General features: G+C 38.6%; 8 protein-coding genes across 8 annotated transcripts; 7 read left to right on the top strand and 1 right to left on the bottom strand.

The window, feature by feature from the left end:
* Window positions 1-350: 350 nt before the first annotated feature.
* On the bottom strand, window positions 351-1978 carry RO3G_15039 (uncharacterized protein; the record flags this gene model as incomplete). Its single annotated transcript, XM_067669623.1, has 6 exons — window positions 351-472; window positions 531-830; window positions 1023-1071; window positions 1141-1520; window positions 1566-1717; window positions 1914-1978. 6 exons carry the CDS (start codon window positions 1976-1978, stop codon window positions 351-353), a joined length of 1068 nt encoding a protein of 355 aa, XP_067525724.1.
* Window positions 1979-3790: 1812 nt separating this feature from the next.
* Window positions 3791-4602, top strand: RO3G_15038 (uncharacterized protein; the record flags this gene model as incomplete). Its single annotated transcript, XM_067669622.1, has 4 exons — window positions 3791-3968; window positions 4016-4328; window positions 4450-4509; window positions 4599-4602. 4 exons carry the CDS (start codon window positions 3791-3793, stop codon window positions 4600-4602), a joined length of 555 nt encoding a protein of 184 aa, XP_067525723.1.
* Window positions 4603-6007: 1405 nt separating this feature from the next.
* Window positions 6008-7381, top strand: RO3G_15037 (uncharacterized protein; the record flags this gene model as incomplete). The annotated part of the gene is made up of 1 exon (XM_067669621.1): window positions 6008-7381. The coding sequence occupies one exon, from the start codon at window positions 6008-6010 to the stop codon at window positions 7379-7381; it is 1374 nt and encodes a 457-aa protein (XP_067525722.1).
* A 321-nt stretch (window positions 7382-7702) lies between these two features.
* On the top strand, window positions 7703-9296 carry RO3G_15036 (uncharacterized protein; the record flags this gene model as incomplete). The annotated part of the gene is made up of 6 exons (XM_067669620.1): window positions 7703-7743; window positions 7888-8072; window positions 8122-8412; window positions 8459-8642; window positions 8695-9046; window positions 9102-9296. The coding sequence occupies 6 exons, from the start codon at window positions 7703-7705 to the stop codon at window positions 9294-9296; spliced, it is 1248 nt and encodes a 415-aa protein (XP_067525721.1).
* A 390-nt stretch (window positions 9297-9686) lies between these two features.
* Window positions 9687-13867, top strand: RO3G_15035 (uncharacterized protein; the record flags this gene model as incomplete). The annotated part of the gene is made up of 10 exons (XM_067669619.1): window positions 9687-9727; window positions 9775-9910; window positions 9958-10189; window positions 10240-10328; window positions 10381-10467; window positions 10553-12109; window positions 12183-12325; window positions 12373-12689; window positions 12798-12886; window positions 12941-13867. The coding sequence occupies 10 exons, from the start codon at window positions 9687-9689 to the stop codon at window positions 13865-13867; spliced, it is 3618 nt and encodes a 1205-aa protein (XP_067525720.1).
* A 2407-nt stretch (window positions 13868-16274) lies between these two features.
* RO3G_15034 (H/ACA ribonucleoprotein complex subunit 4) lies at window positions 16275-17945 on the top strand (the record flags this gene model as incomplete). Its single annotated transcript, XM_067669618.1, has 6 exons — window positions 16275-16352; window positions 16413-16529; window positions 16583-16807; window positions 16864-17121; window positions 17175-17899; window positions 17939-17945. 6 exons carry the CDS (start codon window positions 16275-16277, stop codon window positions 17943-17945), a joined length of 1410 nt encoding a protein of 469 aa, XP_067525719.1.
* A 1151-nt stretch (window positions 17946-19096) lies between these two features.
* RO3G_15033 (uncharacterized protein) lies at window positions 19097-20723 on the top strand (the record flags this gene model as incomplete). Its single annotated transcript, XM_067669617.1, has 5 exons — window positions 19097-19874; window positions 19927-19965; window positions 20014-20048; window positions 20104-20479; window positions 20575-20723. The coding sequence occupies 5 exons, from the start codon at window positions 19097-19099 to the stop codon at window positions 20721-20723; spliced, it is 1377 nt and encodes a 458-aa protein (XP_067525718.1).
* A 751-nt stretch (window positions 20724-21474) lies between these two features.
* RO3G_15032 (uncharacterized protein) lies at window positions 21475-23590 on the top strand (the record flags this gene model as incomplete). The annotated part of the gene is made up of 4 exons (XM_067669616.1): window positions 21475-21836; window positions 22393-22429; window positions 22627-22935; window positions 22997-23590. The coding sequence occupies 4 exons, from the start codon at window positions 21475-21477 to the stop codon at window positions 23588-23590; spliced, it is 1302 nt and encodes a 433-aa protein (XP_067525717.1).
* Between the last annotated feature and the right edge of the window lie 1566 nt (window positions 23591-25156).

The raw sequence follows: 25156 nt of genomic DNA, 5'->3' as shown, positions 1-25156 counted from the left end.
CTTGGCCTGGTCTCTTTTCTGGGTCTTTGGCAGAGAAAGGGAGATGTTGGACAGCCTGGATCTCTGTCTTGGTGATTTGGATAAGAATACATGACAGGTTCGATCCATCCTGTTCTCTTCACCGCCCAGCAGAGCTCAGGGATGCAGTTTTATTTATTTCACAAATGCATCAAGATTTAAACTTGCACTGAATCCAATCGAAGATGAAGATGCAAAAAAAGATTTTATTTCACTTTGAAAAGTCTATAAAAGGGAGAGAGAGAGAGATGGTATAGGAATATGTATAAATGGAGGCAAAAAAAAAAGTGTGTGTATGTATAATGGAGTGAGATGATTACGATATGTTTTTACTAAGCCAAACTCTTCTGTTTTCCACGCAAATCTTTTTTACGCTTACCGGAATCACCGATGGGATTCAACATGTGGGATTCTTTTCCAAAGCTCATGATAGAAGAAGCATGATTTCTTTCACCTAACATCATTACATTAGCATTGTCTTTGATCCCATCCTATTTAAGGAGACAATTTACTTATTTTGCTGCTATCCGTCGAACGGGGCGGATGACACGATTTCGGATCGTAGAGGTCATCCAACGGTTGCATGGTTTCAATCAGCGGTAGTTTCCGAGGATGAAAGGAGGGACTGTCGATCGAATAGGTTTTCAAATCAGCCGAATCATATCGCATCATTCGATTCGGTGTCAGACTGCTGCTGCTGCTGCTACTGCTGCTGCTGCTACTGCTGCTGCTCGATCGTTCATGATGATCCGTAGGTCGGTGGATGCTTTGGATCTCTTTGATTTTTGCAATCTGTAATCGAAGGCTCTCAGCTAAGGATGATGGTGTTTAGTTTGGATGTTACACTATTCATGAAGGATTACCGTCTTGTAAATCTTGGCTTGCTGTCTTTCGGCTGCTAGGGTCTCCATGAGGGCCCATGCTGCTGTTGGTTGAACATGTACAATCTAAACAGAATGGATTCAGTATTTCCTTCTCTCCCTTTTGTTTCCCTCTTTGATTACTTGAGTTTAATTTTGAAGTTGAAACAACATCCACAAGATCCTGAATTACCTAAATAAAGTAAAAAAACTAAATTAGCTTTTTTTTTTTTTAGTCTATTTTTTTTTTTTTTTCACTTACCACTTGTTGCTTAGAAACAATCATTCTCAAATGAACAATTTCATTGTACAATAATTCACAAGATTTTGAAACTCCTACTAAATGGGATTCGATCCTTGATACTTGATCGTCCAGTTCATGATGTTCGGGTGGTGTGGGTTGCAAATGGGGCGGTGATGAGGACCGAGTCAGGAAATCATCCTTGTTTTTAGAGAGTTCTTGTAATTCTTGCTGTCTCTGCTGCTGTAATTGCTGTAATTGAGTTTTCGCACTCTTTCGCTTGATGTGCTGTAAATCACCCACGGCCCCTCTTCTGAAGTTTGGATGTTTGAATTCCCATGTTTGGTTTTCGTTTGTCAGGTTGGAGTGGATCAGATCGTTGACTTTATGAAATCCGTACACTAGGGCAAATGATCAGCTTTTGATTTGTTCCATTTCATACTTACTGTTCAACTGTCGAACAAAACTCTGCCAATTGTTATGCTTGAAATACTGAGGTAATACACATTTTGAAAATAAGGTGGGATTGGATACACTAAAGAGGTCTCCGTGACTAGACCACGATATCAAATCGGATGTTTGTGGGTCTTCCAACATTCTATGATGTATTCTATTAATTTTTATCTTTCAACGTAGATCTGTTCTTTTTACTTGTAAAGTTTGTTGACAAAAGCTGCTTGTGTCTTCATTGTTGTTTTGTTATTGTTATTCTCCAAGTTTGTATCATCCAATTTAATCCTTTAAACAGTTTCATGCGTTAACAAAAGGGGATGCAAGGAGACAGGAATACGTACCTTTTATAAGGTTGATTGTCACTGGAAGATGAACTCGATCGACTGTTATTATTGACTTTTGTCATATTAAAAAAAATTTTATCAGCAGGAAAAAAAAAAAAAAGGATCTTTTCTAAAAAAAAAATGAGGATTGTCTTATAAAAGGAAAATTATCTGTATTATTTTTTTACAGTTAATTGTGTAAAGATAAATAATAAATAAGAATAAATTCGTTGCAGTGTATTTCTTTTTTTTTCTTAATCCTTCAACTATTTTCTATCTGTGTCTATGTACGATAGTGTTGAATATGTAAAAAGAAAAAAAAAAAAAAAAAAAAAGGATGGAAAAGGAAAGTCAAAAGAAGGAAAAAAAAGAAAAAAAAAAGAAAAAAAAGAAAAAGCACTGCACTTTTTTTTTTCTCTTTTCGGACATGATGTCACCCATCGTGAACCGACCGGTTGGGTCACTTCGATGAATATGGATAAAGTGCGGTTATAAAAATAAGCTTCATCGATAGGACGATGGGTTGGAATTTAAAAATAAAAATAAGAATTATAGCGAATATTCTAAATTGATAAAAGTAAAGAAAAAAAAAAAAAAAAAGGCAAGAGAGTGAACAATGATGAGTGACGTTAGAAATGAATCGGATGGAATTCTAGAAACTTTAACATCGTTCAAGTCATTCAAACATGATCAACAAAACATGGAAGCAAAGAAGGCTTGCTTGTTATTTTAATTCTGGTTGCTTAAAGGATGAACTACGACGATGAGAGATGAAGCAGGTTGGATTATTCCACAGTATCGGTACACAGACACTAGAAAAAGGAAAGGTGGGGGAAAAACGATTCTAATCTGCGCGCAGATGAGCGAGACCCATTTTCTCACGTCTCCAAACAAGACAAAGACACCCTTTTTCTATAAAGTGTCTTTTTCGTATTATGTAATTCATCACGTGAACCCCACACAAAAAAACAATCCCAGTTCTTTGTTTGCCCCACGGTCCAGTGGTTTAAATAAAAACAACCTGGTTTCTTTCTTTCTTTATTCAATCATGGCAAATAATAAAACAGAAAAACAAATTGAGAATTTAGTGAATGAATACACGGTGGTGGAAGATAAAAGAGCAGTCAAGATTCATGTCCAACGAGATTTATCCGAATACCGTAATGTCGTGTAAATGTTTTCACTGTAACCAACCAACGTGTTGCTAATGACTATGAAAAGTGAAAGGGAACCACGTCGTATGAGAGAAGATCCAGTTGCTTTCATGCTGAATATCGGTTTATATTATCAAGGAGCGGTAATAAAAATGATGTACTTTAGGATGTGATGCTAAACCGAAAGAGAAAGGGTTGGCGTGGCTACAAGGATTATATTGGCACCAAGATCCTTTATCCAGAATTCACGCGAGAGATGCGATCCATGGTCCTCAACAGTCCTAAAGGTACACAATCGATAATTCATCCGATTTGCGTTGCTCACTTGTCACAGTTCAGGAAGTGATCGATCAGCTGGCCGATCGACAAACCCAGCGTCTGGTCGAGCAAAAGACCTGGAAACCGTCTCGAATTCAAAAACAAAGAAAGGCATTCCAGAACGAGCTTGAAGTCGTGGCGAAATCCATTGTTGAAAAAGCAGTGGCCACAGTGGACAGTATGAGGATACTTCGGTTTTTTGCATTCGTGGTGAATACCATCCTGGTCCGACTGTATCATCAAGGACTTCATATCCGAGAGAATGAATGGGTGGAGGTATGTGTTTGATGAAACAAAAGACGGTAATTCATGAGACAAGCCTAGTTGAAAAGAGTGGCTCTGATCGCTCAAGAAAAGAAGGAATCCCTCATCTTCTTACCTTCCCATAAATCTCATATTGATTACTTGGTCGTGTCCTATTTGATGTTTCGTCTTGGCATCCAAATACCTCACATCATTGCCGGTGACAATCTGGATTTACCCGTGGTGGGCAAGATACTGAAATCATCAGGCGCGGTTTGGATAAGAAGAGAATGGGGAGGGGATGAGCTGTACAAGACGATACTGGAGGAATACATGATTGCTTTATTATCCAATGGCTGTACGTATGACGGGCTGGTCTGTGGATGACACTAATCGTTCACATAGTCAACCTGGAATGCTTTGTCGAAGGCACGCGCTCTCGACTCGGTAAATTGCTTCAACCGAAATTGGGCGTTGTCAAGATCATTTTGGATGCACTGGTAGACAATCGCGTCACGAATTGTCATATTGTGCCCATCTCGATTGGTTATGACAAGATCATCGAGACCTCAAGCTATGCCACAGAATTATTAGGAACCCCCAAGCAAAAGGAAAGCGTCTGGCAGATATTGACCAGCAGTCGATTGCTGCAATTAAAATGGGGTCGTGTCGATGGTAACTCTTTATCATTTTTATTGCTCTCTCCCTCTAAACAGACGTATGTGTAGTACGACTAGGAAAACCGTTTGCTTTACGTGATTGGTTGGACGATCAGCTGAGGATGAGAGGGTTTGTGATCGAAAAGATGAGAGGGTGGGTTGAGCTGAACATTTTACTAGACAGATGGATTTAAAAGATTTGAATCAGAAATCAATCTTATTAAAGTCACTCGGTTACAGGTAATTGTGATTGATCTCTTCTTTTCTATCTCCTAACGATGCTCTAGAGTGCTTGCTGATATCGTAAGCTCTTTATTTTTTTTTAATAGATAAAGAAAGCAGCTCATTTCATCAATTAGAACTCAATCGCTGTTGTCATGCCATCCGCATTGGTTGGTACAGTGATTTTGACGCTAAGAGGCCGAGGGGTTGGAAGAAGTGAATTGATCAGAAGAGTGGATTGGCTAAGGAAGGTCATACAAGACAAAGGAGGTCATGTCTCTGAATTTTATGGAATGTCAACTGGCTCGATTGTAGACAGGTGGGTGTCATCCTAAAGAAAGCCCGGGACACAGTCTCATTCTGTTGCTTGATGATTAGGACAGTATCGATTCATAAAGACTTGATTGGTGAAAGAAAAGGAAAAGACATTGTGGAACCCACGTTTTATCCCATTTCACCCTTTGAGCTATCTTATTATCGTAACCAGGTCATTCACCTCTTTGTAGAAGAAGCCATTGTCTGTGCTGCCCTTTACTCTGTCATCAAAAAAGGGGGTGGCAAGCCATTACAGCGTATGAAGTATAATGATCTATTTAGTGAAATCAGCTTTCTTTCAAGCCTGTTGAAGCTGGACATGATCTATCGACCGGGAGGTGTCGAGAAGAACACGAGGCGTACTGTGCAGTGGTTGATGGATCAGAATGTGATTGAGATGACAGAGGACGGCTGGGTGGGATTGAATGACATGGAAAGACAATGCGGTCGAGAAAACTATGGTAAGCCAACACAGGATGATCACAGTGGACGCTAAACTATCCAACAGACTTTTTGTGTTTTATGATCTGGCCCTTTATTGAATCCTACTGGCTCGCTGCCATCAGTCTTTACACACTCGCTCCGTCTCAGTCCGTGACAGGGCCGATTTGGATCGACAGCAAGCTGTTTGCTGCACGTACACAAGCCATGGGAAAAACACTGTATTACCAAGGCGACCTGAGTTATCTTGAGGCGGTCAACAAAGAAACGCTCAATAATGCCTTCACGCGCTATCAAGAACAAGGTATTATTTTAAGAAGACGCCGCGAGGTCTCGATCAGTCCTGATTATGTACCTGTACGTATGAATGGCATCTTGATACCCAGAGGGCATCTGTGGGAGTTGGTTGAAAGGATTGGTACTTTTAGACGAGAAGGAAAGAACAGGAGAGATAATGCGACAGGTACAAAACAAAATGATCTGTATTTGTTTACTTACTGAATGCGTTAGTGAGCACCCGGGTGCTTCGAATTGCAGACATCCTTACTGAAGAGAACGCAACCACAAGAAAGACACCCAGCAGTAAGATTTGAGGAGTAGATTGTCATCGTTTACAAAAGAAGAAATACCCGCTCCTATTTAAGCAAAAACCAAAAAAAAAATTTCTTTATTAAAGTAGCTCAGGAGAAACAAACTGCATTTAAACACACATCCTTTTTTTTTGTTTGTTTGTTTGTTTTTTTTTTTTTCTTGAACAGAAATGAATAAAAATGAAATTCTTTCATTTTCTTCATTCATAAAAAACCAAATTCATGCTTTGGACAATGCCTCTTCTGATAAAATCACATTTGAATTCTCCAATTTCTCTGAACTTCAACTGGCCTTAAAGACCATGGAATCCAAGCACCCTGATTTGACCACGACCGAAGAAGACCTTGTTGATGTATCATCCACCACGAATTTCAGGATTCCGATCTGTGTCCGTATGAATATCGAAAACTCCAATCTGTTGGATGTCTTGATCGATCAAGCCACACGCCACTGGTGCTGTATCGGATTCAAGGTGGCGCCTCTGAGCGTCGACGCGATCAAGGACTGGCGACGAGCCCCAAGAGCGATTGTGTATTGTGTGGCCTCTATCACGCTAGTCACCATGATGAACAGTTCTAAATCGTACAACAAGCAAGCAGCTATGGCATTTTATGAAGAAGCGAGAAATAAGATGGATGATGTTCTTCTTGATGACATCCAGATACATCTCATTCAATCCTATTTTTGCCTAAGCTATACCTCCAACCTCTTGCGACTCTATGAACAGCAGCGCACCTGGGGTGGACTGGCCTCGATCGCGTTACAGCACCTTTGCAGGCGAGTGGAGCCTATGCAAGAACTTGGGGTGCTCAGATGCTGGTTTCGATGGTACTATATTGATGCCTGGATGTGTCTGGCGGTCAACCGAGACTGTTTGCTACCGGATCGTGTGCCCTGGATGGACATCGAGCAAATCCAGGTCCTCTCCCAAGAGGATGAGGTCTATCGCTTTGCATGTCTGGCGTATTATATGAGACGGTACATTCATATGCTTCATTCCGGCAAGGTCTTTGCCTTGGCACGGACCCCTTCACGCGAATATTATGAGGTCACGGAGCAATTTGTCGCATGGTATGCCTCCTTATCTCAGCCACATCTTCATCTACACATTTGCTATCACTCCGTACGACTCTTGCTCCTCTATCAGTTTTTGCATTCAAACACCACGCCAGAGAGTGTCTTGATGGACTGTCTCGAAACCAACTTGGAATTGCTGCAGGCCCTGCAGCGTCTCAAAGAAATGGCCTGTGATCAGAGTACGTATCATCACATGTTTTTTGCCATTCATAACACCGCCACACGCATTTATCCCCATCTGAAGTTCAAGGGCATCGTAGAGGAACAGCTCAGGATGAACTGGTCTTTGCTAAAGGGAACACAGGCTTATGTACATGATGTGTTTAAAATGAAGTTGTACGCTCAAAAGATACAAGATCAACTTCATCAGCTAAACATATCCGTCAAGAATCCTCAGGATTGTCAAACGCTTGTTTTTAAACAGGGATCTTTTATACCTCATAAAAAAATAAAGAAACAACAATAAAATGTAATTCTATGTCACATAAAAAAAGAAAGCAAGTTTAAGCTCAGTTCAATGAGCTTATTTTTTTCTTTTGAAGGGGAAAAAGGTCCTGCTTTTTTTTTTTTCTTACCAGAAAGATGGATAAAACAGTTCCGTATGTGGATTATTACTGCGATTGTTCCATCAAAAAAGATGAAAGCAATGAAAGCACAGAAAGTATAGATGCTTCTGTTGCGGGACTTTCCTTACTTTCAAAACAAGCGACAAACTATCTTTATCCGCTTTCTCGATTGTATTTTTGTGAAGATTGCCATCATATACGATGTCCTTCATGTGTACAGGATGAAATCGTTTCTTATTATTGTCCAAACTGTCTATTTGAGGTACATTAGTTGAATATAAACAAAAAAGAAAAAGAAAAACTTATTTTTGTTAGGTTCCTACTGCTAGTGTAAAAAGTGAAAAGAATAGGTTTTTATAAAGAAGGATGAGAACGAAAGGATTTACTAAAAGAACTTGCTTGATAGATGTGCACGTAATTGTTTTCAGTGCCCTATCTGTCAAAACACGTTATCCGTTGTTGCCTCTCAGGAACCAACACAAGTTTCCAGCTCAAGTACGCCTGGTGGTCCTTACTTTTTGGCATGCAATGTATGTCGTTGGACTTCACAAGAAATTGGCATGACTTTTGAAAAGCCCACCAGTTTAGCATGTAAGTCCCTCATGATACATAGGAAGCATAATGCTGATATCACAAAAAGTACAACTTCAAAAGAACGAAGAAGCCTTACCGGATGCAAAGGAGTTTGATCAATTGAAAGAGCACTATGAAAAGTACCTGAGAGTGAACACAGCACCTAGTTTGCCTAGCAGCTTTTTATCTTTTTCAAACACATCAGCCGCCTTTAGCAAATACATGGGGTCCCACACCGACGCCTCCTCACAGCAAGGAAAGATTGACGATATCAAAGAATACGAACCCAGTGTGAAGATACCAGATGACGACTTGAAATTGTTAGATTCAATGATTACCTTGAGAAATATAGACAAAGGTACTGCTTTTATCATAAGACGTACAGTATGCTTATCATTCAATAGTCTCAACATTAACACAAAGATCAACTCAACTTCATGACCAACCTTATGAATTAGGGAAAATACATCCACAGCGTATTCATCTCGCGATCAAACGATCCAAAAGATGCCGTAACTGTAGACATATTCTGATCAAACCAGAACAAAAGGCTCAAGCAACCAAATTTAAAATCAAATTAGTAGCCATGTAACCAAATCGTGCCATAGGCTATCATCGAGTGCTAATGATCTGACTGTAGGAATTATATACCCAATATTACTTTATTACCAAAAAAGAATTGGCCGCTTCAAATCAATGTCGCTACTCAGGTCGTACTCAAGTTCACTAATCCTTTGTATGAAGAGATGAATATCACCTTAGCTACACCTCAACCTAACACATTCAAGGGTCGAGTGACCATCCTGTCACCTCATTTTACGGTAGGTGCGTACAATGAAACGATGGAATACGATGATGAAATGTATCCTTCCCGTCATCATCGTCAACATCCAAGCAGCTTTATGAATATAGATGGTGTGTATGAAAAGAGGAATAACTATACAAGTATCGTTATAGAAATCGTACCTGAGCAACAAACCAGTGAGTTCAAGGTAAGCCTTCCTATCGTATCGCTGTAGGTGATTGCTAATACGTATGTATGTACAGTTGCCTCTCTTGGTGACTTATAACTACAAATCAGGAGATGATCGTATGGATGTATCTTCGGGTGATATTGATGCGGATGACATTATGGATGATATTGATGATGGCAGTAGTTTGGACAGAAAAGTAAGGTTAGAAGATGATAAAATCAAGAGTTATTCTTTTTGGTGCTTAATTGGTCTTGGATCAACAGAATAAAAAACCTATTTAATCGCGTTTGCTTGTTTTTACTCCAGCCAAGCTTTTTTTTTTTTTTTTTTTTTTTCTGAAGCAGAGGGCATTTTATGCAAAAAAAAATAGGTTCCGTCTTTTTTTTTTTTTTTTTTTTTTTCTTTTCTTTTTTTAATGTAGAAAACTAGAAGCATGGCCCATGAATTCAATAATAAAGAAAGCATTTTAAGAAGAAGGAAATCTGATTCCAACCTACTCACTCACAATAACAAAAGAGACAGAAAGACAGTTTTATCTCAACAACAGTTTTCTTTCAAGCGACAATTCTCCACTTTGGCTGATAGAGCAACAGATAATAAACCAGCAGATACCTTTAATGATGCTTTAGAAATAAAATTTCATCATTCAGTTGGGTCCATGAGTATCAGTCCTGCTTCTCGAGATGTTGTGCTAGCAGGGTAACTTATATAGATTGAGATAGATGTATACATTGACATGTCTATAGTCGGCAGGGCTTAGTTATTATTGATCTTGAAGATCCTTGGTTAATTCCAAGAATCGTACCACACATGTCCAAGTGGGAAGTAGCTGATGTTCAGTGGAGTCCTCATGTAGCAAGAGAATCTTGGGTTGCTTCCACCGTAAGTGATGAGACAGGCACAAGCATAGGATGCTAACCTATGAATAGTCAAATCAAAAATTATTGGTTTGGAACTTGAATTATTCTGGATCAAGAGCGATTGAACATGTATTTCATGCTCACGTAAGAGCCATTTCAGATATCAACTGGTCACCTCATCATCCAGACATTCTCTCTACTTGCTCAGTGGACACGTATGTACATTTATGGGATTTAAGAGAGCCTCTCAAAGATCAAGATAGACAGATGAGGCCCACTCACTCATTTACACCTTGGAATGGTAACAAGTACACAGGACGAGCAGGGACAATGATTAATTTATGATTTTAGCTGCTGCAACACAAGTTAAATTTAATAGAAAAAGCGAATATCTAATTGCATCCGCACATGATAAAGATGTCAAGATTTGGGATATTAGAGTACGCATACAAATCAATAGATATAAAGCACATTGAAATAATTTGTTCATAGAAAGGTGCGGTACCTGTGACAAGCATCACGGCTCATTCTAAAAAGATTTATGGTATTGATTGGAGTAGACAAAACGATCATGATATCGTAACCTGTAGTCTTGACAAACTAGTCAAGGTTAATTATTCAAGCACACCTCACTTTCATTTTTCTAATCTTTTTTTTTTTTTAGTTTTGGAATATCAATCAGCCTGAAAAAGAAGAAGAAGTCATCGTGACCGATACACCCATTTGGAGAGCAAGGAATACGCCCTTTGGCAATGGCGTACTGATTATGCCTCAGGGTAGTGACTCAAAGCTGACATTATACAATCGAGGATGCGCAGAGATCCCGGTTCATGCATTTGAAGGCCATCAGGACACAGTCAAGGAATTTGTCTGGAGGTGGAAGGGCAACATGCACGGTCCAGACGGTGATGATCGTGAATTTCAACTCGTCACTTGGTCCAAGGATCAAAATTTGAGATTGTGGCCTGTCTCAAAGGAAATCATGAAACTCGTCGGCCACGAACCAACCCAGTCCAGTTCGGTGATCAAGATTCCTGCACGTACTTTTCGTCAAGAAGAAGAAGAGGAGCCAAAGACGATGGGCATCACGCGTTTGACACCGAGTACCAGTGCTACCATGACCCCCTTCCGATCTGTCACTCAACCCGAACAAACCTACAAGGAACAAAAGTACTCGACCATCAATCCCCTGCTGTGGATGCAAAACGTCAAGACGGTCAGTTCCACGGGCGAGTTGCGTCGTGATGCGACTGCGGAACATTCCTATCAATCTGTGGCGGATGAAATGTCAACGGTGCTCAACAAGTATCTCTCGGTAGGTGTCAAGACCGAAAAGATCAATGCAGCCTCACGCACCTGTACCATCTCCTTGCATGGACCTTGGTCGGATACGGGAGATGCCCTGCTACGAATCACGATTCGGTTCAGTCAACAATATCCCGACAACAGCCCACCCGAGTTTGATATTCACAAGAACAGCATGATCTCAATCTATTATCGTGCGCATATGACGCAGGACCTCATTGCGCTTGCATCCAATTATACCTCACAAAAGAAATGGTGTCTGGAACCCTGTATTCGGTATCTTCTGGGTGAAAATGTACAGGAATCCGAATACGGAATCGAGAATCATTCGATTGATTCCTCCACAAACAACAACAACAACACAAACCACTGGAAGGGCACAGCGATTGATGCCGGCGATTCGGATGACGAGCTTGGTCAAGGCTGGGATGCCTTTGGTGACGGTTTCAGATTTGGTACGAAACGTGAAAGCATGACGAGTGAGCGAGGGGTGATGGTTGACATGTCCTCCAAGCAGAGTACAGATGAAAAAGTACCCTTTCCACGCTTGTGTGGTGGTGTCTTTTCTGGCAGTGGTCAACTGGTCTGCTTCTTTTCTACTTTGAGAGTAAGAGATAACAATCGATCGATGACAAAGAATGACAGTGAGCAAGACAATCAGTCGCATGAAAGTGGAAGAAGTAATGGTGAATACTTTGAAAACACGTATAGTGACTTTTATCGACATCCAAAGACATATGAGCAGTTTGAAGAATACAAGGAGATTGCAGCCATGTCACGGCAAGGAAAGAATGCGACGGTGCTTGTGGGTGGAACAGGGGGCGCGTTTGGTGAATATGCGTATGATGATGAGCAGGATGATATTGATGACGATCTAAATACAGTCAATGGTAGCCTGATGCACTTTAAGGCAGAGGTATGAAACAAACAATTTTTTTTTTTTTTTTTTTTTTTTTTTTTTTTTTTTTACTAATCAACTTGTGATATAGTCCTTGGCCATTAATAATGGACTGGGTAGTGGAGATAATCTTATTTATCATGGACCCAAAACAGATAGAATCAACCATACTGTGGTGATTGTTGATTTCTCGGATAAAATGCCCTATAGTCCTTGGCTTGCAAAAGATTACATGTAGGTTTAACACGTTCATTATACGCTTTTTATTCATTTCTGTGTAGTCTGTCATTCAAGGATCCTGTAGGTTCATGTATTCATAATGCAAAGGTGTGCAAAAAACACGGTCGGCTTGATCTATATAGAGTTTGGTATCTTGCCGTTGAGATGCTTCGTGATTGTGTTCCTGAAGAATTACCTGAGCCTGAAAGACTTGTTCGAGAAGGCCACCAAGCCTTGGATAATAAAATGAAAAAGTTGATGAACGCCGCTGGGGATACTTCAACTCAAGTTAAAGCCCTATTTGATACCCATTTGACAGCTGAACCTTTGAGCACATTACTGACGGCTATATCAAGGACAATGAAAAGAGTCAAATGGGGTATGCATCCTTTTGGTCAAAAGCTAGTGAGCAATTTGTAAGACATATTAGTTGTTTTTCTTTTCTTTTAGCTAAACTTGTTTTTATACAGAATACATCATTTTATAGGAATTGGCGACATACAGACTGCCGCCATGTTATCTTGTACCTTTCAATCCCTAACAAATAAAGAATCTTCTACTGTTTTTACTCACAAGGTAAGGAATAGAAATAACAAAGAAACGAATCAGAAAAATACTAATGATGTATAGCCTTTAATGCATGTAGAAAGAGCTTCAGACGTAATCGAATTAGATTACTTTTCATTAAAAGCAAACAAGCTAACCCACCGACCACATTCGGGACCTATTGCAGATCTAGCGGAAAAGATTACTATGGCACCTTTTAGTTCTTCATATGGATCAAAATCCAACCATTTCCTTTCCTATCTCTTGGAAACAGAAAACCGAAAACTATCACCTACGATCGATCGACTGACAGATACCCCCAACGAAATCATCATGCCCAAACGTACTTCTAGTTCACGACTAAACCGACCTTGGGAGAAACTGAAGATCCCGAGCAACACTGCACCTGGTGCACGTCAAATGATTGCCAACAGTTTAGGATCCCACTACTCTGCAGGTTCATCCACACCCACGACTCCACTACACGACAAAGAAGGCAAACTGATCACCTCTTCTTCTTCAGAACTCAAACTAGAGTATACCAACCTGGAATACTTTGATGACGAGAAATTCTTGAGCCAGTTCAACCATATCCCGCTTGTCCACAATGGTAGCATGGCTCAGTTGGACGTACTTCGTCTGGGATATGCCGATATGCTTTACCGGTGGCACTTGCTCGAGCAACGCGCCGAAGTGCTGAAATTCATGTATTACTATCAACCTGCAGATAACGCAGAGATTGTCTCTCACCATGTCCAAGTCTCTTGTCACTCATGTGGAACTGAGCTCTCGAGTCATGATAAGTATTGTGTTCAGTGTAGGAAGATACGTAAAGTGATTCGATGCAGTTATTGTCATATCATGGTCAAGGGTCTCATCAATTTCTGTACACACTGCGGACATGGTGGACATACGTCTCATATGGAGGATTGGTTTGTGACGAATAGACAAGTATACTGTATGACAGGATGTGGATGTAAATGCACTCTAGAAACACTTGAATATAAATAATCTTTTATTAAAATACTTTAAATTCTTTATGGGTAAAGCTCTTCAACATTCAGATATGGCTCTGTATTTGTGATTTTTGAACATTGATCAGGATACTGTGCTAGATCTGCTAAACTTCTATTTTTTCTCTTTGTTTACAAGCGTCAGCTTTTAAACATCGACGATTTTCGATACGTACTCGATGCATAAAGCCACTTTAGGGATACACTCGGCTTTGATCAGCAAATGAGTTGCCTCTTTCAAGTCTTTTGACTGTAACAAGCAGTTAACTATAGTGTTTCTTTAATCGTATTCCACTATAATGTAATCAGACGTTAAGGATTTCTTTTAAATTGGAATCACTTTACTAGCTATGTGTACCAGTTGTCGTTTGCCTAACAGATTGTTATGAGCAGTATAAAAATTGAAGACTGCTGCGACTAGTGATCTCCTCAAACATATTTCGTCTTGTTCAAATTTCCATGATGATAGGGCAACATCATCAAAGATTCTCTGTTTAGGTTGATAAGCAATCTAGAAAGCAACATCTAAAAGTTGAACAGCAGGCTCAAATTGTTGACCTACACCTGTTTTTAATTCTTGCGATTTAAGGAATGGAGCCACCTGTCTGCCTTATGATTTGGGGATAGAAGGGAACAATACAGCAGCAGATTCAATATCATTACGAATAACTGCTGTTTGGCATGAAATGACAATTGATAAGAGACTGTAAATATTGACAGTTGTATTGGTTCTTTAAATCTGATTGTCTGTAGGGCATGGCCTGGCAAGTGCACGGTCCTATTCAAATGACTGATTGTACACATTTCGATCCCAGTGAGATCATCATTACGATTTTGTATCATTGTTGTAAATCAAAGTAGCCGTCATCCTAGCACCTATCCTGAACCTTTAAATTTTTTTGTAATAGATTTAGATATATTCTCGAAACTAGCTCTCTGGGTTCCACACCGTTCTGGATGCATCGATTATGGGCATAAGCATTGTGTCTCAATATATAAAACGAGTTGTTGCTTGAAGCGACTGACTACCGGTGTTGGATCAGCATATGTTCTTGGAATTCACATCGATACAGTGCATGGCGCGTCCTCTTTCTCAATCATAACAGTTCAAAAAGCCGTTATTGAGGACATCAAACCACCGCTGTAAATGCCTTCTGTTATATAATTCAACTTTGATGGCAAATTGAGAAGTTTAAATACACTTAATCTTTCAGCATTCATCAAATATGTTCTTGCAGGGTTTCGTCTTCATTTCTATTTCCTTTAAAAATCAATCTGTGCCTCTCATCTTTCCCTTTGGTAAAAAATCAAGCAGTAACATGAAGATCTCTAATAGTGCCAATTATAATCATCGTGAGCATGTTTTCTCTCTTGAGAAGGTGACTCATCTTTAGTTTGACTGCGAAGGCATATGATATCTAGGCAAAACTAATCTCTTTACCATATTATGTTCGTTTTGTAAGTTAAAGAGAATTGAAGATGTAAAAGAATACATTGAAATAGATAATGCCCTTATACACAAGCCTGTAACAGCGAGAAACTTTATTGGGAGAAAAGACTGCAAGTACTTCTACTTTCCCTTCTATTCACTTTACTTAATCTAATCGAGCTTTTCTGTTAAAAGATGAAGCACGGTGTTAAGAGAAAGTCCTTTGATAGATGAATACTTTCACTCCTAGAACAATGGAGTCTTGTTCAAAGGTGAGTTTGACAAATTGTCAAAAATGAATACGCCACTCTATGATTTTTTAAAAGATTATTGGCAATGGAAAAGAATCTTTAGTCTTTAAATAAATGTCTTCCAGTCTTTTTCAACTTTTCAAAGCGTTTATCAATTTAGCTTTTTGGTAAAAAAAATATTTTTTATTATTATTTTTGCTTTCACAATATATGTCTCTATTTTTTTCTATTTTTAAACCATCTTTTTATTCTTGGAAAAGAGGAATCATAGCTGTTAAACCCTTCAAGAAACTCTTCTTTAGTTTCAGACAACCTTCCATCTTTACACATTCCTAGTATACGTGATGCATGCAACCTTCTTAACTCCGAAACATCATTAACATGTTTTTCTAGCTCTCCCAACTCAGCTACAACTTTGGTTATCAGTTCTCAACAGTCTTGTTCTTCGTTCTTGCTCATGATTAAATAGAAATTAGATTAATAATCGATATAACACCCCCCCCCCTATAGTAGATAAAATATGTTTATTTTGATTAAAAAAAATAAAAAAAAGCTTATCAAATCTGACTTTGAAGCTTTCATTTTACCTGAAAAACACTTTGCGTGCCTTTTTTAGAACCCTCACTTTTTGAGTAAAGCAGTCATCACAGGTGGCTTTTTTCCCCCGAAAGTCATTTGGTGCAAAAACTGTCTGTTCTTTTTTTTTTCTGAAAATAAAAAACATTATGGTTGACGAAAACACAATCAAGCCTACTGCTTCAACACCCAGCATTGACACTTCTAAATGGCCTCTTTTATTAAAGGTTAGATATCCAACTATCAGTAACGAAAACTTTGTTTAACGCTTTATTATTCATCCATAGAACTATGATCAACTCAATGTTCGTACCGGCCACTATACACCTATTCCTAGCGGCTCATCTCCTTTAAAACGTCCTCTTAACGAATACGTTCGCTATGGTATCATCAACCTTGACAAGGTAAAAAGGGCAGAGGGAGATATTGATAAGAACTTTGCTAACAGGACCCATAGCCTGCCAACCCTTCCTCTCACGAAGTTGTAGCTTGGATTAAACGTATCCTTCGTGTTGAAAAAACCGGCCACTCTGGTACTCTTGATCCTAAAGTTACTGGTGGTTTGATTGTCTGTGTTGATCGTGCTACTCGTTTAGTCAAGTCTCAACAAGGTGCCGGTAAAGAATATGTTTGTATTCTTCGTCTTCATGATGCGATTGAAAGCGAAAAGAAACTATCTCAAGTAAGTGGAAAAAAGTGAAGCCTTAGATTATTAGAAATTGATGTGTTCCTGGATAGGCTATTGAAACCTTAACAGGTGCTCTCTTCCAACGTCCTCCTCTCATTTCTGCCGTCAAACGTCAATTGCGTGTTCGTACAATTCATGAATCCAAATTACTTGAATTTGATAATGACCGCCACCTCGCTGTCTTCTGGGCCTCTTGTGAAGCTGGTACATACATGCGTACACTTTGTGTTCACTTGGGTCTTTTGCTTGGTGTAGGTGGACATATGCAAGAATTGCGTCGTGTTCGTTCGGGTACTACTTCTGAAAATGTATGTAAAGAAAGAAGAGAGAAGATGTGGAAGCTAATCTATTACGTATTTAGGATGATATTGTCACCATGCATGATGTCTTAGATGCCCAATGGTTATATGACAATACCAAAGATGAAAGCTACCTTCGCCGAGTGATTCGTCCCTTGGAATCTCTGTTGACCAACTATAAACGTGTGGTTGTAAAGGATAGTGCTGTGAACGCCATCTGTTACGGTGCCAAGTTGATGGTTCCTGGTCTCTTGCGTTTCGAAAGTGGTATTGAAGTCAATGACGAAATCGTGTTGATGACAACAAAGGGTGAAGCTATTGCTCTTGCTTATGCACAGATGACAACGGCTGTCATGGCTACCTGTGATCACGGTGTGGTTGCCAAGGTAAAGCGTGTCATCATGGAACGTGATACCTACCCTCGTCGTTGGGGTTTGGGACCTGTTGCTCTTGCTAAAAAGAAGCTCAAGACAGAAGGTAAATTAGACAAATATGGTCGAGTGACGGAAGAGACACCAGCTGTTTGGAAGTCGACCTATGTTGATTATGCCAACAATATGGATGGAAAAGAGCCTGGACCTGTTTTCGGTACATCATCAGAAAAAGTAGTAGCTGCAGCTGGTATGGCTCCCAAGATCACTGTGCTTGATGTTGCAGCTAAAGATAACACTGTAAATGAAAACAACAAGCGTGTTGCTGATACTGAAGAGGAGGAAAAGTCATCCAAGAAAGCAAAGAAGGAAAAGAAGGAAAAGAAGAAGGAAAAGAAAGAGAAGAAGGAAAAGAAGTAGAAAGAACAAGTTGTAATTATATTTTCTGTGTATAGTTTTTAAATAAAATCAACAAAAAAATTATGAAATATGTCCGAGTTATATATGCCGATATTTGATCTAAAAAAAGGAGAGGCATTCATTCTTGCAATTTCCATTTAATGAAAAAAAAAAAAAAAAAAAAAAAAAAAAAAAAATTGGGGCGATAGAATAAAGAGTAGAGGTAGCTTACTGCAGCCCTTTTTTTTTTTTTTTTTTTTTTTTTCCTTTTACTTTTTGACTGAAAGAGTTTACAATCAAACTTGCATTTTTAAGTTATTTTTAATATATTATTATCATCTGTATTGTCTCCCTTCCTCCCCTACTGCCTCTCCCTCGTTTTGACTCCTTTTGATCTTTTTTTATTTCTTTTTTTATTTTATCATCTAATGTTATCTAAAATATGGGAAGATGTCAATGAATTCTACAATGAAAGAATCCATTTTATACAGCTGCACTATTTGTACATTCTGCTTCTTTCTTTGCTGAGTTCCATCATGCTCTATATACAATCTGATAAACAATGGGACTATATCGATGCTCTTTTCATGGCAACCTCTGCCGTCACTAATACCGGTCTGAACACGGTAGCCATCTCATCCCTGTCTACTGCACAATTACTTGTCATCTACGTCAGTTCCTTTTTGAGCTCTCACATCATGATATCCATTGGAGTCGTGACAGTTCGAAAGCATTATTTTTCAAAACGATTTGAAGACATCTTGCTTTTTAACAAGACTCAGCAGATGCGGGAGGCAAATCAACGGAAGTTTGAAAGAAATGTACAAGAAATGAGCCGACTAGCAAGGGCTGGTAAGCCACTCAGGAAAAGGCTTTCCTTCTTATCCGTTCGATCTCAACCAAAGCAAGAACAAGAGCAGCTATCTATTGGATTCAAAAGCATGATCAGTCTCTCTGCATCCTTTACGATCATCAAAAAAAGGTTCTCCAACAGTGATGGCGTTTTGTGTCAAATGCCCAACAGACGATTTCCTGAAGAAGACGAACTAAGCCAAAAGGGGGATTCAACCATCCAGAGTGCATCAGACCAAAGTACAAGACAAGAGACACAAAAGGAAGTCGAAAAAAAGGACGACTCTCTTCAATGCACACCTGATTCGTCCGTTCATCTTTCAGTAGAAGAATCTTATAGAAACAGCAACCCGCAGAACATCATGTTTGCTTGCAATATCGAGCAGCAAAGAGAGATTGCACGTCGGCAATTTGAAAAGGGAAAGAGACTTGAAGACATGCCGCCTGGACCGAGTACGAAAGAAGCCGTAATCGAATTGGAAAACGACGAGGTCGTACCAAGAGAGCCCACACAAAAAAGCGAACTCACTCGGCAGCAGCGCTACCGATTAGGAGGTGCCGAATACCGAGCCCTCGACCTCTTGTCTCGCTTGGTGCCTGCGTATTATTTTTTCTTTCTCTTTGGCTTTGGATTCATCATCCGCGCCTATATTGCCATGTCACCCTTTGTACAAGACTTGTTAAAGAATGGCCGGTCGGTCATCAACCCCTGGCATTTCTCCTTCTTTACCAGCCTTTCCGCCTTTAATAATCTCGGGTTAAGTCAAGTGGATGAGAGCATGGAACCCTTTCGGCAGGAGCCTGTGATGCTGACCTTGGTCATGATCCTTGTCTTGGCCGGCAACACGGCTTATGCCATCTTGCTTCGATTGGTCATTCATGTCTTGTACAAGTTGACACCGCATTCGTTTGGTATGCGTAGGGAAACACTAAGGTATGTACTGGATCATCCTCGTCGCTGCTATACTACCCTGTTTCCTTCTGCACAAACCAGATGGCTTCTGGTTGTTCTTGTGGGTATCACTTTAATCGAATTTATTTGCTTTATGGCCTTGAACTATTGGTTGCCTGTGTTGGAAAAGATGGATATCGGAACGTGCATTTTGGCTGGTTTGTTTCAATCAGTTTCTACTCGAAGCGGTAAGATTCAGGATACATGCAATAACGGATTTTGCTTACTTTAATAGATTAGCTGGCTATAGTGTAGTTGATATTATGAACTTAAATCCTGGTAATTTGATAGCCTTTGTGGTAGCTATGTATATTAGCATATATCCAGTTACAATCATGATGCGTAATAGTAATGTTTATCAAGTAAGCATCCATTTTAAATCAAGCATCTTTTTTTTTAAGAATATGTATTTATTAGGAACGTGCATTGGGGATTTATAAAGGCATTAATGAAAGTTATGGATACGATATAGAATTGAATAATTCAGAAACATTTCACCATCTGAAACGTTCAAACACGATAAGCAGCGTTGTCACAGCATCCAGAAGGGCACTTCGAGGTCCAGACTTTTTTGTGAGAACACAGATTCAACAACAGCTGACAAGTGAGATATTTTGGTTGATTGCCTGTATTTTTGCCATATGCGTGATTGAGACTAGTGTGGTGATGTCCCCTTCACCTATTACTATGTTTACCATTATTTACGAATGCGTATCAGCCTTTGGAAACATTGGTGCTTCTACTGGGTATCCAAATACGTCTACTTCTCAATCTGCTCAGTATCACAGACTGAGTAAGTTAGTTCTTATCGTCTTAATGTACAGAGGTCGACACAGAGGTAAATAGACTGTAAGATGTGATACGTGTCCTGATCTTATATTTCGTTAGGACTTCCTGCCGCTATCGATAGAGCCGTGTTATTACCTTCAGAACAATTAGAACAAAAAGAGGAAGAAGATGTCTTGTTCAGAAGAAGAACAGCATCTTTTGGAGATGGTATGCCCCAAGAGATTTATAGTCGATGCCGAACACTTTAATCATCTGTCTGCAGTCACACTCATCTGTCGTTTGTTTGTTTTTGTCTTTGCAATTCTGTGCTTAAATACAATTTTTTTTTATATAAACTCCTTTTTCTCCCCCCCCCCTATTTTGTTAAAAATACAACGATGGCTGAACACTGGTTTAAAATAAAAAATAAAAAAAAGCCTTATGTACAAATGGTGAATGTGGATTATTATTATCAACGTGAAAGCATGTATGATCGACTTCAGGCTAGGGTTGTTTAAAGATAACAATTCGATGGATTGTGAGTGCTAACTTTCTGAATAGGTTCGACAAGTATTTGGATTTCCAGATCATTTTAAATTTAAGTTTGGTTATAAAGACAAGGAAAATGATTTTGTCGTTTTGGGTTCAGACAGACAAATGTCAGCTATTTTACCCTATGGATATGATCGTTTTTCGACACTTCCGGAAGATTATCTCATGTGTTTCACCATCGTACCGGATGATAAAAATGAGCGAACGGACCAAGTATCTGTGGATGATTTGAAAACAGTAATGAATTTGGTGTCTAAGTTTGAAACCAATTTATCCCGTCTTTATGCCAACATGAAAAAAAATGTTAAAGCCATTGATGAAATGATAGAGAAAAACACGAGTAGGATAGAAGCTGTAGCGACTGCAAACACAGCAAAAATGAATCTCATCGCAGAACATAATATAAAAAAGATGAATGAAATTGTTGAATCAAATAGGTGTATGTTGGACGCAGCCCTCAAAATAAACATGGATTGCATGAATGATGCTATGGAAGGGAACCTAACTAGCATTAGCGAGTATCTTGATGGAGTCATAGGTACGCTGAACAAGCGCTTAGATACACAATCGCATGATTTCCGTTCTATTATCCATAATTATATTGAAAGCACCAATTTTTGCTTTAAAAACAATGCACAACATATTGTTTCTAACGTAGAAAAGGAGATTACTACTCTAAAAGAGCATAATTCAAAGGCAACTGAACAGCATGTTGAGATGGTTATTAAATCCGCAGCCCATCTTTATCATTCTACCCTTTCCAACACAAAACAAGTTTCAAATGATGAAGTTGACATCATTTGTGATGGTTGTTGTTCTCCTGTCAAAGGGTAAAAAAGAAAAAAAGATATTATTTTGACCATTTTTTGAAACAAGGCAATAGACAAAGTTGGATATGTGATACTTGTGATAACTTTGACTTATGCAATACATGTCGATTTCAATTGAATCATGATCCTGACCATAACTTAATTTACACCAAAGAGAAATTCAAAGAAAGTCATAATGCATGTAAACATTGTGATTCTGAGTTGGTGGGTACTCGATATACTTGTACTTCTTGCCCAGGTAAACCCTTATAGAAAAGAGATAAATTGGCTAAGATTATTATATAGATTTTTCACTTTGTTGTTTTTGCTTTCAATTTTTAAAAGGAAAGCATCCAAACGATCACCAATTTGTTGCTCAAATTGAAGATGGGAAAAAAGAATGCGTGGATGAAACAGATGATGCTGTATGCTCAGCCAGTGTTGTGCAACATTCGGATGTTTTGTGCGACCATTGTGGCATGAAAGTAAAAGGAGTTCAATACAAAGTAAAAAAAAAAAAAAAAAAAAAAAAAAAAAAAAAAAAAAAAAAAAAAAAAAAAAAAAAAGTTTTTTATAGAAAAATGTATCAAAATGATGTGATTTTATTGTATAGTGTAAATACTGTTCAAGTTATAGCTTGTGTGAAATATGCAAAGAAAGTTCATGGGCGATACACTTTAAAAATCATCTGTTTCTTAAAATAAGGGTTCCTAGTCACAGTAAAACAAAGCAACACAACTTACAGAAATTTCAAGCATCGTCAGACCCTTTCGACAAAGACAACATACCTTTGATGAATAACACTTTTCAGGTTCCAATGAGAGCTAAAAATGCTAAACTTTTGTCTGATCCTTCAACTCCTGGCATTCAAGAGAGACTTCAAGCTGAATATGACATGAGAGCTAGAAGAGCGATGGATTTAGAAAACGAATTACAATTCAATTCAAATCAATATCTTTCTATAATCAATACTTCCTCTCAAGTATTCGAAAATGATCAAAAATCACTAACCATCACACAGCAAATATCCCAAACAAAAAGCGTTTTATCTGCTCAGTTCATTGCAGACATCAATATACCAGGTGGCACATGTGTTTTACCAAAGAAGAATTTCATCAAAGTAAAAAAGGATAATTTCATGAATATGCATACAAATAACTTGTATATCTTGTAATGATTAGACTTGGAAAGTTAGAAACAATGGTAATATTCATTGGCCAACAGATTCTCGCTTATTATTCAATGGTGGTAGTATTTTTAAACCTTATCCAATGTCCTTCCCAGAAGGTTTTCTTTTACCAGGTCTAGCTCCCAATCAGGTAGGTTGTATTAGCGCAGAACTTCAGGCCCCTGATTCACCTGGGGATTATACAAGTCGTTTCTGCTTTATTACGCCTGAAGGCAAACGCTTTGGTGATGAACTCTATTGCGTTATCAAAGTGACAGAAGATGAATTCGAAGAAGATGATCATAGCATGATTTATCCTACCATTTCTACACAGCAATGTGATAATCAATCTATAAGCACCATCGACCAAAGTACAACTGACTATCAAGACAGTCATAGCAGTAATTCCATCCCATTTGATATTCATTCCGGATCAGAAGATTTCGTGCCTATAGAACATTACGACAGTGACTCAAAAGAGGATGAAAATAGTTTTTTGGAGGAAATGTCTAAGAGTGATAGATCTCAGAATACTGTCAAAATGATTGCTAATGATACACAAGAAGAGAGTTCTGAATATCATTCAGAATTTTTTGCTGTTTCGTAAAATGGTAAGTACAATAACTAATGAAGTAAAAAAAAAAAAAAAAAGGGATTTTGGAAATAAACTTCAAAATCCTTATTGCTGGGTAAAGTGTATCAGTTGCGATAAAGTAACCTTAGTGCTGCTAGATTCGTACGGAGGAAATGCATATCAAATGATTGATGAAATTTTCTTATTGGACGTAAAGTTGGCTAGGTTTCTTTGAAATAAAATCTAAATGTATGCAATGAATTATAAAAATCCAATAAACATCTTGAATATATCACTACAAGCAAATTCTTTGTCATCGTAATCAAAACAATCATTACAAGTCTAATCATTTTATTTGTAGACAAGGGAATCAAGAGAGATTCCAAAGATAGCCCTGACGCTTTTATGGCAGGAAAATGAGCCAGATACGATCATCAGCAGAATAAATGATGGGTCTGGAAGGGCTCTAATTGAAAGCAATCAAGGTTGATACAAAAGAAACAAAAATTTTGGTGGAAAAAAAGCAAATGTATAGCGTAATAAGCTTACCACAAGTCAATAGAACCAGGATTGAATCCAAACTTGAGGGGATATACAAGTTATACTATTGTGAACTCACTGTAACATTCAGCATCATCGCAATAGTCAGTAGCAGAAGTATAGTCAATGTTGTCAGTGAAGCCAAAGTTGAAAGGAAACAGTAAAACAATGCCTGTGATACTAAACCTTGGTATTCTTAGCATTAGGCTTGCAGCCCCCTGTTTTTGCTAAAAAAGTCTCCATCATAATCTTCTTGTCACAAGTCTCAACATAAAGCTACTGGCTGATCAATCAATGGAGTGTACTTTCTTCAATTGTCTATTTTCGCAGATCTAAATAAAGCCAGCTTAAAATAGTTTGAGGAGATGGTGAGCTACTTCAAAACCAAATAAGATATACATCCCAGCCGGGTATTTATATCTTATTGAGTGAGTGGTTTGATATATGCTTTTGTAAGCGAACTTCTGACCTTCAGGTACTTTAACAGATGTTGTTTATAATTATGATTAAGAAAGCCTTTCATTTGTTCTTTTGCATGTCTGTCATATATTATCTTTTATTCTGGGGATTCCTCACTGATTTTCAATAACGTTATATTACGATTTAAAGAAATTAGTTATATTAAAAAAACTTAGGCGAACGCACGGTGTTCTTAATGCACCTTAATCGCCCAAGTAAGATCAAAAAGGAATGAAAGGAGATAAAAAGAACATCCTTTGAGGTCAAGGACGAAAAAATTAAAAGAAAAGCAATCGAGTGAGGAGGGGTGTCATAGACATCAGTATGAGTTTTGTGGAAACCATTCAAAGAGTCGTTTTCCAGGAAAGAGTGGAAGAGAGGGAGGCGGTTTTTGATGATGAAGGTGATCGAGCTCAAAAAGAATCAAACATATGGTGGGGTCAGCGGAGAAATCAAGAGTATGAGACTGTTTATTTGTGCCCTAAGACAGCCATTCTGACATCAATCTCTCAAGAACAGAAACGGAGCAGGCCCCCGCCACTGATACGGCATCTATTGAGGGATTGATGAAGGATTATTATAGAAGACTTTAGCTTTTCA

This window comes from Rhizopus delemar, genomic scaffold, assembly GCF_000149305.1.
Source record: "Rhizopus delemar RA 99-880 supercont3.15 genomic scaffold, whole genome shotgun sequence".
In the NCBI taxonomy this organism is placed as follows: domain Eukaryota; kingdom Fungi; phylum Mucoromycota; class Mucoromycetes; order Mucorales; family Rhizopodaceae; genus Rhizopus; species Rhizopus delemar.
The sequence above is the reverse complement of the archived record's forward strand: the minus strand, read 5'-3'. Positions and strand labels throughout refer to the sequence as shown.